The following is an 11,509-nucleotide window of genomic DNA, read 5'->3' as shown; positions in this document are numbered from 1 at the left end:
ACATGAAAAGATAGGAGTTGCCTTACCAAGTGGGGGATCAGTGCTAACAAGCCAATTCAATTAAGGTGGAAGTGGTCTATTCTCAATAGTTGACAAGAAGGGAAGGAAAATTACTGTTGTCGTGCCAACAAGGCCAATGTAATCAAGGTGGCCCATTTCCAACAGTTGACAAGAAGGTGTGAGTATCAGCAGAGGGAAAATTACTTTTTGTAGCACTTGTCCTCCAATCTATATGTGGGAAATCAAAGTCTCCCTTAATCACACAATTCACAGTAGTATTTGTTTCATTACAAACATGAACAAGAGGTCTCTATCCATATTGAATCCTGGTGGTCTGTAGCAGACTCCAAGATTATCCTGGGAGAACCTCCAGAAGCTTTCTTCCCCAAAGTGATTTTAGCCAAAACAGACCCTGTCTTATCGATTCCATCACTTCTAATTTCTTTAGTCTACCTCATCATTAATATACAATGCTGCTCCACCACCTTTGCCTTTATTTCTGTCTTTCCTGAACAGCACCCACCCATCAATACCTGTACTCCAGTCATGATTATTACTCTACCATGTTTCTGTTATCCCTATAATATCTGGTTTCACTTCCAGCACCAGTAGTTCTAGTTAACCCATTTTGTCACCCAGGCTCCTTGCGTTGGTGTACAAACACCTTATCTGTTGCTGCTTGGCTTCACCCACATTCCTTGCCTGATCGGGTACAGTTATTCTTCTTCCAGTGTCACCTATCCTTCCAGTGTCCCTATCCTTCCTCTTCATGTCCATTCCACGACCCACTGTGGCTCCTTTCTCCATTGCTGTATCCTTTCTGACTTGATTTTCCGCCCTCTCAATCTTAGAATCAGGCTTGGAGATTACTTATCATCTCCCCCAAGTTTCTAGTTTAAAGCTCTTTTATTCAGTTGTGCCAACCTCCATCCCCAAATGGTCCCTTTTGGTCTTAAATCTAAGAATCAATTAATGAAAAAAGTTGGGGTATGGGGCAGAAGAGGGGCAAGTTAACTGGGTGACAGCTCTTTGGGGTGGGGGAATCTCTCTGAAGTGAAGAAGTTTCTCTGTTGTGAGAGAATATAAACCCAGCTCTCAGTTTGCAGTGGGAACTCTTATGGGATCAAAAGATGGAAATCTATCTAATTTCATGGTCCAGCCAAATCTTTCGATGTTCATTACTTTTCACGATCACAGGATGCAGCTCATGGAGAAAGGAGATGTGGAAAATCAAACAGATGTGACAGAATTCATCCTCCTGGGGTTTGGGGATCTCCCTGAACTGCAGATCCTTCTCTTTCTGGTTTTCCTAGTGATCTATATTGGGACAATGGCAGGGAACTTCCTCATCATTGCTCTAGTTGTGACTGATCAGCACCTTCACACCCCCATGTACTTCTTCCTGGGGAACTTGTCCTGCCTGGAGACCTGCTACACTTCTGCCCTCCTGCCCAGGATGCTGGCCAGTCTCCTGACTGGGGACAGAACCATTTCTGTGGGGGGCTGCATGACACAGTTTTCTTTCTTTTGTTTTCTAACAACTACAGAGTGTTCTCTCCTGGCAGTGATGTCTTATGATCGGTATTTAGCCATATGCAAACCACTGCACTATGGAACCTGTATGAATGGCAAGTTGTGCCTCCAGCTAGCAGCTGGGTGTTGGATAAGTGGATTTCTACTTTGTACAATCATGATCTGTTTTATGTCACAATTAATTTTCTGTGGCCCCAATGTAATGGATCATTTCTTTTGTGATCTCATCCCAATGCTAAAGCTCTCCTGCAGTGACACCAGCCAGATTATGCTGGTTCTTTACATATTTACCTTCCCAGATGCAGTTTCCCCATTTCTATTAACCTTGACATCCTATGTTTGTATCGTTAGCACCATCCTGAGAATCCCTTCCACCACCGGGAGGCAAAAGGCCTTTTCCACTTGCTTCTCTCACCTCATTGTGGTAACACTTTTCTATGGGACCATAATGATTGTCTACATGCTACCAAAATCCAGCAACCTGAGAGCCCTGAACAAAGTGTTCTCTGTCTGCTACACAGTCCTGACTCCTCTGGCCAATCCCCTCATCTACAGCCTGAGAAACAGAGAGGTCAAGGTGGCCCTGAGAAAAGCTGTCAGGAAATGTCTGGCCCTCACAAAGAAGTCAGACTAGTTGAATGAAATGAGGATCAATCAATCTGCTTTCTATTGTGAAAGAAGGAGGGTCTAAGTGGGCCCTGATACAGAAATGCAGTGTACAAGAGATGTGTGTGCTTGCACACACACACATATATATAAATTTAAGAGTGATACAGATGGTTGGAATTTTTTCAGGGGGAGGAGGGGAGAGAAGATTTTGACTTTTATCAAAATAACTGAAACCTGAAAAATGATTTTTTTTTTTTTTTTTTGCTTTTTGGCAACTGACATCTGAAAACCTTCAGATGGAAACTGTAAAATAAAAAATAAAAAAAAAAAGTCATGCACTGTTGTTGTGGCTGTGTTGGTCCCAGAATATTACAAAGACAAGCTGTGACCCTCTGTACCTCAAAATAGCACCCTGGACCCCCCTATTCACCACTGGGATAGGAGGATGCTGTGTTTGGTACAAAGTATGCCTTGGGAGGGATCATTTGAGAAGTCTGGATCTGCTGAACATTACTATCCTGTTGAATTGTGGGTACTATCATTGTATGTGATGTTATAAAGAATTGCTAAATGTGTTACTGAAATATAGTGAGTTTGGGAGATGGCCACAGTGGCCTTTCATAACAACAAAGGGGCACCCATCGCTGGCCAGACAGGCGTTGATGGCCCATCAAGAAGAATCCACTCTCCCAGAGACTCCTCAGAGGGCAGGTACACAATGGGTACTGCCCGACCCCACCTCACAACAAGGATCTTTCTAGCACCTGGAGAGAAAGTATAAGGAGGGTCAATGACATCACCACTTGGCCTCTCTCCTCCACCATCTTAACACCTGGAAGATCGTCTGGAAGACAAAGACTTTGAACTGGGGAAAATTGGTCCCCTGCTGGGAAAGGATTCCAGCCTGTGTATAGAGAACTGTGAGCTGCCTGTAACATTTATTAGGGTGAGAAACTGTTTGATTCAAATGTTGCTTCATTTGTAGAATTTAGACTGCAAATTTATTTGTATTTCTTATGTAACCAACTCTGATCTCTATGCCTGCTTCTTATAATCACTTAAAATCTATCTTTCTGTAGTTAATAAATCGTTTTTATATTTTACCTAAAACAGTGTGGTTTTGGTTGAAGTGCTTGGGGAATCTCAGCTCAGCTTCACAAGGCTGTTGCACGTCTACTTTCATTTGTTGGCGTGGCCAACTAATTAATGAGCTTGTACTGTCCAAAGGAGTCTTGAGCAGTGTAAGACGGTATGTTTCTAGGGTGCAAGGCTGGGGTGATTGACTGGTGCCTCTCTCTGTATAATTCATGACTGGCTTGGAGAACATTCATGCAATTTAACTGGGTGTGGGTCTCCACAAGCTGATGGCTGAGTGATCACAGCACCTGGAGGGGTTTGCTGCTTATCACTGGCATACTATTGTGAAAGACAGCCCAGGCTGGAGTGTTAAGGGGACACAGAGGTCCCAGAGCTCCAGGTTGTACCCCAGGGATCCCATCATACAAGGCCGGTGAGGTAATATCTTTTATTGGACCATCTTCTGCTGGTGAGAGACTCAAGCTTAGACAGAAGAGCTCTTCTTCAGGACTTGGAAATGTACTCAGTGTGTCAGCTAAATACAAGGTGGAACAGATTGTTTAACATAAGTAGTTAACATATTTCAAGGGACTGCTATAGAGTGATCTCTTGGTGAAAAGTGTTCACCCAAAGGTAATACAATGTTTGTCTTTTATCATTTTTCTGTGTCAGTTCATTTGAGAGCATAGTGATTGTCTGGTTTCACCCACATAGCTGTTGTCTGGGCATTTGATTCACTGGATGAGGTACACCACATGTCATGATAGGCACAGATAGGACCCATGGATCTTGAAAGGTGTGTTGGGGGAAGTATTGCTCATTGTAGCAGAGGAGATATGTCCGCTGCTTTTGCATCTGTTGTTCTGGCAGGGTCTGATGCGGCTTTGAGTTGGTGTGTCCTGATCTGTGGGGAACTTGCTTCTGATGGTGAGGTTGGAAAGGATGGGGGGTTGTTTGAAAGCCAGAAGTGGGGGTTCAGGAAAGATTTCTTTCAGAATGTGATCCCCATCGAGTGTGGATTGTAATTGTTTAATGATACTTTTCACAAAGCCTTCACTCTACATCTGACCTCTCAGTCCTCATTCTCAAAAGAAATCTGCACAACCCTGTCAAAAGATGAGCCTGGGAACTTAAATTCATAACTTTGCAAGACACTAAAAATCATGAACCGAATAGAGACACTAGATTTATGGCTTATTACAACAAACTGTAACCAACTAAGCCCCGCTCCCCCCCCACACACACAGAGCAGCATTTCCCACCCTCCCTCCGATGACTGGGGTGTGTGTGTGTGTCATAACCCTAAGGGTAGCCTAAAATTCCTCCTTATATGTAAGGAGGAACCTGGTTGGCACCTGACCAAAGGAACCAATGGGGACAAAAGATACTTTCAAATCTGGGGTGGGAGGCTTTGTTTTCGGTTCTTTGTTTCTGTGTTCCTTTGCTCTTAGGACTAAGAGGGACCGGACATCAATCCATGTCCTCCAAACCATTCTGAACCAGTCTCTCAACTTGTGAATTTTCCCTTTGCTGGAGGGAGATTTATCCCTGTTTTGTTGTAACTTTGACACTAAGGCTCGAGGAGGTTCCTCTGTGTTTTGTTCATCTTTTGTTACCCTGTAAAGTTATCTTCCAACCTGATTTTACAGAGGGGATTTTTACCTTTTTTAAAAAAAAAATAAAATTCTTCTTTTAAGAACTGATTGATTTTTTTTCAGAGTCCAAAGATCCAGGGATTTGGGTCTGTGTTCACTTTGTACCAATTGGTTAGGATATTGTTCTCAAGCCTCCTCAGGAAAGGGGGTGTAAGGGCTTGGGGGGATATTTTGGGGGAACAGGAACTCCAAGTGGTCCTTTCCCTGATTCTTTGTCTAAATCACTTGGTGGTGGCAGCATACTGTTCAAGGACAAGGTGGAATTTGTGCCTTGGGAAAGTTTTTAACCCTAGCTGGTAAAAATAAGCTTAGGGGATCTTGCATGTGGGTCCCCACATCTGTACCCCAGAGTTTAGAGTGGGGAAGGAACCCTCACAGGTGTTAATCATAGAATCATAGAATATCAGGGTTGGAAGGGACCTCAGGAGGTCATCTAGTCCAACTCCCTGCTCAAAGCAGGACCAATCCCCGACTAAATGGGACATTTCAACTTGAATGGTCCCCTGAAATGTGTTTGAACTATTTATGATAAACTATCTGTTCCACCTTGTACTTAATTGTGACACCGAGTACATTTCCTAGACTGAAGAACTCTGTGTAAGCATGAGAGCTTGTCTCTCTCATCAACAGAAGTTGGACCAATCAAAGGTAACACCTCACCCACCTTTTTTTTCCCTCTCTCGCTCTCTTTCTCTCTCTCTCAAAAAAAAATGTTCTGTTGTTTTCAGTTTTCTGTCAAAACCTTTGGAGGTGGTTTGCACTGTGCTCCTTTCTACTCAGCTGAGGAAAGAGAGAGGGGCCCAGACTCACAATCCCCGCCACGCCCATGTGAACACACCTCCTCTCCACCCTGCAAGACTCACAGTTCCCCATTAACCCGCTGTTCCTGGGGGGAGAGGAGCTCCTAGATACATAGATTTTAAGGTGAAAAAAATCCATTCTGATCATTTTAGTCACATCTCCCGCATAGCAGAGGCTGGAGCTTTCCAGCCAGCGATTCCCCCCTCAGGCCCATCGCCCTAGGGGGCTGGTGAAGATACCCTTTGGGGGAGCTCAGGGAAATGGTCAGGCCCCACTCTCCGGTGTCGGGGTGGCTGTCTCTATCCCAGCCTGGTGCGGAGATGAGGCCCCAGCAAGGAGGGGAGGGAGGTTGGAGAGCCAGCCTGCCCCACGCTCACCCCACAGCAGCGTCCTGTGGGGCTGGGCCCAGCTCCCTGCTCTGGCCTGTTGGCTCTCCCCGCTCTCAGATTTGCTGGGCTGCTCATTCCAATGAGTGGGGCTCAGACCTCCGACCACCCCAAGGGGACAAGGAAGGGGAGGGCTAAGGAGGGGGAAAAAGGTCCCCAGCCCCACATACGGTGAAGGTAGGATGCTGGTGCCAGGGTAAAGCGGTGAGAGGCCTGTGGGGGGTTCCGGGGTGAGCCCCAGGGGACCGGAGCGACTGAAGAAGGGAGAAGGGGGTTGGTGTAGCCAGGAGCTGGGGGCATTCGGGCTGATGGGTAGGGTAGATGGACCTGGGTGTTGGGGGCCACAAAAGGGCCCTGGGGGGAGTCGGGGTGCTGGAGCAGTGGCAGGAGGGGCTGGGGCAAAGACAGAGGGAGGTGTGGGGAAGGAAGTGGTTTGAGGATGGTGGGGGATGGGGGCGTAGGGACGGTTTTCAGAGGTGGGTTTATTAGGTAATGGGGCTGGGGGGGGAGGACGAGCAGCGGCGGGGGGAGGTCTGGGTGGGGTGAGGGGGTGCTGTCAGGGTGATGTTTTCTGGGGGTGTGTAGTTGGAGGGGTGTGCCATGAGGTGGATATATGTGGGGAGAAGGGGGTTTGTGTAGTGTGGTGGGTGGGGGATGTGGCAGAAGGAGGTTTTGTGGGGTTTGGGTTTCTCCAGGGGTGCGTGGATGTGTTTATTTGGGGGTGGGGTAAAAGGGGTTGGATGGATTTAAACAGGAGCTGTGGGGAGGGTTGGGGGTTATATGGGGGTCTGTGGTGGGGGCGTTGGCTGGGGACCGCAGGAGGGTTGGGGGGTCTATGGCAGAGGGTTGGTTGGGGGGCTATGGGAGAGGGTTGAGGGGCACTGTGGGAAGGGATTAATTGGGGGATCTATGATGGGGGTTTGGAGGGGAAAGGGAAGGGCGGTGGGGGGCTGGGAGCACAGGGAGCCGTGTGGCAGTGCCGATGGCAGCAGCTGGCTGTGTCTGTCTCCCTCCCTCCCCCGCAGCCCCTTCCCCCTCCCCTCCCTCCATCTTACTCCCCACACCGGGGACAGGCCTGGCACGCTGGGCACGCTCAGGATGGACTCTGCCTGCAGCACCACACCGGGCCACGGGGACTCTTCCTGCACGTCCCCCTGCTGGGCAGCCAGCGGGCTCTCACCAAGCGGGAGGCTCCCTCAGATCTGGCAGGGGGTGAACCCCCTCTAGCCCGAGCCCACCCCTGGCAACACCCCTGGCTTGTCCCGGAGCTAGAGAGGATCATTTAGAAGGAGGCATCCAGCCCTGATTTAAAGACTGCAAATGACCCAGAATCCACCACAGCCCTGGACAAACTGTTCCGATGGCCAATTGCCCTCACTGTTAAAAATGTGCCCCTTCTTTCTCGCCCAAATTTGTCTCCCTTCTGCTGCCAGCCATTGGCTCTCATTTCGCCTTTGTCTAGGAGATTGAAGAGTCCCTGGCAACTATCAACACCCTCCCTGTAGATACTTCTAGTCAACTCTTTGTGGAAGCTTTGCTCTCCGTCTCCCTGTTCAGTTACATAGTTTGAGGTTCTTGAGTCTTTCACTGTAAGGTTGGTTTTCCAGATCCCCAAATCGTTCTTGGAGCACAGGTCAGCACCACCATGTTGTGCGACGGACACTTGACAAAATTACTGGACTTAGTGACAGACATTGCGGGAAGGGTTATGTCTTTCAGTCATTCAACCCATATTCAAATTGCCACGGACATCATAATTTTTACTACGGACACGTTGCCTACCCCTGTCTTGGAGCAACTCTGAACCATTTACCAAGGGATGTGGTGGAGTTGCCATCATCTGGAGACTTTACAGGAAGGCTGGAGCCTCCTTCTAAAAGCTATGCTCCAAGTAGGGTCATAATTGATTGACTTTAAATAATGAACACGCCTTTAGAGCAGGGAGACTGGATCCAGGGTCTCCCATGTGCTGGGGGAGTGCTGTACCTCCTGAGGCTCAGAGTTACGGGGCAGCTGTGTCTGATTCAAAGAGAGGGGCTGAGAGCCCCAGTCAGAAGGATGCACCTCCCTCCAGCCAGGATTTAGGTGCTGAACTTTGTGAGGGGGCGGGTTTGGGACGCACTCCTGTGCTTAGCATCTCCCAGGGGCTACCTTAGGCACCTGCCTGCAGAGCACGCTGGCTTTTGTGACTCCCAGTCTTTGCCCCGTCGCTCCCCATTCATTGTTCAGGGAGCCTGAGTACCTATCTCAGGCATTGTGAACCCCAAGGATGTCCTTGCCGCTGACAAGCTAGGAGTTGCTCCACTCTAAGTTCCTGTGTGAATCACAGAAATGCAGGGTGGGAAGGAACCCTGAGAGGTCCTCACTGCTCGGGGCAAGATGACCTCAGTGCCCTGCTATTGACATAACCTAAATCAGTGGTTTTCAACCTGGGATCCGCACACTATGTCTAAGGTTTCCAAAGGGGTTTGCACCTCCATTCAAAATCTTTTAGAAGTCCGCAAATGAAAAAAAGCTTGAAAACCACTGACCTAAATGATTCTGTGTTGGAACGGGTATTGACAGCAGTGAGATAGGATGTGAGAGTGGTCTGCAGCTTTAATGATGGGTAGGGAAAGTATAGGGTTAGTTGGTATCGTGCATGCAACAGTGAAGAGGTGGTTGTGACACAGGGGCCCCTTGGTGCCAACTGGCAAAGAGTTTGCTGTTTTCAAGCAACTCCTGTCTCAGACCTGACAAACTCACTACAACTAATACATCACCTTCATGGTGTTTATCCATAAACATAAACTGTCTATCCATAAACAGTAGCATCCAAGGTGTCTACTGAAAGCTTGTAATGTACTGATACTCAATTATTGCGAGGTGTACATATAGGGAATAATGTAGCTATACTAAAAGTTTTTCCCTTATGGTCTTAGAATAAGAGTTAGTCAGCAGGGAATCGTGTCTCGGTGATGGCCCATTTAACTGGGAGGGAGTTGTCATCCCTCCCTGGCTCATCTTTTAGGTAATGTATCGCTCAATTGTCTACCAATCCAGAACAATCAACGGAAGCCAAAGACACTATAAACATCAAAACGCCATGGAAGCGAAAAAGACGACATGACAGCGAGGGGACGGCCCTGTCTGGGAATAAAGACAAAAGACTGATTCCGTACATGACAGGAGAAAGAGGCTGCACTCGTTGACTGAGGAGGTACCTGGCCGAGCAGGGGTGCTTTTTGAAAAACCAGGTCCTAGCTCCGTGGGGCCAGCAATCCCTGTGACAGACTGAACTTTGGGGTGAGAATCTACTTTATTAGATAGGAAAGGTGACCATGAGCAAGCTTAGGCCCTAGTTTGTGCTTTATGATTTTGTTTTGTATGTAGCCATTTGCTTCTGTCACTCACACTTGTTTCTGTGTGAATCTCTGTTCTTTCTTAAATAAATTCCCTTTTGTTTTACTGTGACTGAACTCAAGTGCTGTGTGACAGAGGCCCGGGGGCGGAAAGGTGAAACTAAGGAACCCAGCGATCGGGGTGGATGCCAGAAGGGGACACTTTGGAGGGACTCAGGAGCTGGGGCGCATCGACTGTGAGGCTGCAGGACTGGTGGAGACCAAAGGAGAGTGTCTGAGCGGCCAGGTGTGCCCGGAGCTCTCGCTCAGCCAGCACAGGCAGGACTCCCTCGTGCTGGAGGCAGGGGGTAACAAGGTGACTCCCAGCCCTGGGCACCCCGAGAAGCATCATAGTTGTAAAAGTCTGGTTACATTTTACAGGGCCTGGCTCAGCACTGAGGGCCAGGCAGCTGTAGATATACCCGTCCATTGCCGTGACAAGGCAGAGAGGCAGCGTGTATATTTGGGTCCTGGGTGGGGGCTGGGGGGAAAGAGCAGCACACACTGAGGACAGAGTTAAGGTAACTGAGGCTTTTACCTTACCCAAAGTTTGAGTTTTGCTGAACGCAATGGTACGGAAGGGCACGAGCTTTCCCCTAAGCTCTGTGATTCCGCAGTGTTCCTCCCCGTACTTTGGTTATTGTGAAGTGGCTTTCAACCATTATTCATTTGCAGGCCCCTAAAAAATTTCAAAGGAAGGGATGCACCCCTCTGGAAATCTTAGGCAGACTACAGACCCCAAAGGGGTCTGTGGACCACAGGCTGAAAACCACTGGTTTAGTGAAACAGCAGTGCTTCACAATGTTTGCAGTTGCTACCAGGACTGCTATAGCAAGTTTTAAGACAATCTGCATAAGCATGTGAATTTTAGAGCACTTGGAGTCATCCACTTAACAAGAAGAGCTTCCCAACCTTGGCTAGGGCAGAGCTGTCCTGGCACTCCATTACTGTATGAAGTTGGGGGAGAATGAAGGGGAGGGGATCCCCCCATCTATCTGCAGCAGATTGGGCTTAGAGAGGTGGGAAGTGGCCCCCTCATCTCCCTGAGAGGTTCTCAGCTGAAAGAGAACACCCAGGAGGGTTCAATACAGCCTGAAAGCACAGCTCTGAGGCACGTGAACTGCCCCCATTCACTTTAGTGGGGGTTCCCCTCCCCAGGGCTGGAGAGTTTCTGGTGTGTCAAGCACCCTCCTTCTCAACAGTGTATCCTTGGTGCATGCCCCAAACCTGCCTGTTCTCAGCTCCCCCATCCAGAGGGGCAAGGGCTCCCCAGATCCTGGCCCACAGAAAGGCAAGCTCCCCCTGAACCTGATTCAGGTAGGAGGAGACTAGAAGAATGGGTTAGACCCCCATAGGTAGGTAGGTAGGCAGGCAGGCAGGCCCCTTCGTCCCACCCCCCAAAAATACTGCAGAGCTGTGTGGGGACCATAAATTGGAGTGACCAGGACATCACTGTAAATGAGCATGAGCTAGCTCTGACTTTAGTACAGACGCACACAAACTTTCACTGGCATTCAGCTGGTTGTGGACATCCAAATCCCCTAGGCACTTTAGAAATCTCAAAATCTCAGCCTGATCTCTCTGTGAAGGGAGTGACTCACCCCAGGCACACCTCCTCCTGGCTGGGTCTGGGAATCAGTTCTCACCCCATCTGGTGTCCTCTTCCATTAGTTGCTTACATTGTTACCCCTCCCTATAACTCAGGGTGCTCCCTTCTTGTGACTCAGCCCTCTGGCCAGGTCACTATGTAGCACCCCAGGGTAATGCAGTCCCAGCCAACAAGCTATCCATTTGCCTTCTCAGGCAGTTTCTATCCCAACACCAGGTCCTGGGCCACTTTGCCGGTGAGGGGACCTAGGTACCCTCTGACTGGCACGCTAGGTCTGCTCAGTCTCAGACCCTGTTGCTGCAGCCCAGTGCTCTATCTCCTTGCCTATCTCTGGGTTCACCCCTGGAGCTTCCTCCACGCCCCTTCATTATTTCACTCCTCTACAGCTCTTATCAGACTCCCTGGCTCAGGGCACAACTCCAGGGCTTCTTTATCCCCTTAGATCTCCTCCTTATCCCA

The 11,509-nt window shown here is 48.8% G+C and overlaps 1 protein-coding gene across 1 annotated transcript; it reads left to right on the top strand.

Annotated features, from left to right (window-relative positions):
• Positions 1–1,117: 1,117 nt before the first annotated feature.
• On the top strand, positions 1,118–2,167 carry LOC311530589 (olfactory receptor 10A7-like; the record flags this gene model as incomplete). Its single annotated transcript, XM_084647404.1, has 1 exon — positions 1,118–2,167. The coding sequence occupies one exon, from the start codon at positions 1,118–1,120 to the stop codon at positions 2,165–2,167; it is 1,050 nt and encodes a 349-aa protein (XP_084503530.1).
• Positions 2,168–11,509: the final 9,342 nt, after the last annotated feature.

The sequence above is a fragment of the Lepidochelys olivacea genome, assembly GCF_965140295.1.
Source record: "Lepidochelys olivacea isolate rLepOli2 genome assembly, chromosome: 14".
In the NCBI taxonomy this organism is placed as follows: Eukaryota; Metazoa; Chordata; order Testudines; family Cheloniidae; genus Lepidochelys; species Lepidochelys olivacea.
Note: the sequence above shows the minus strand (reverse complement) of the source record. Positions and strands in the feature narration are given on the sequence as shown.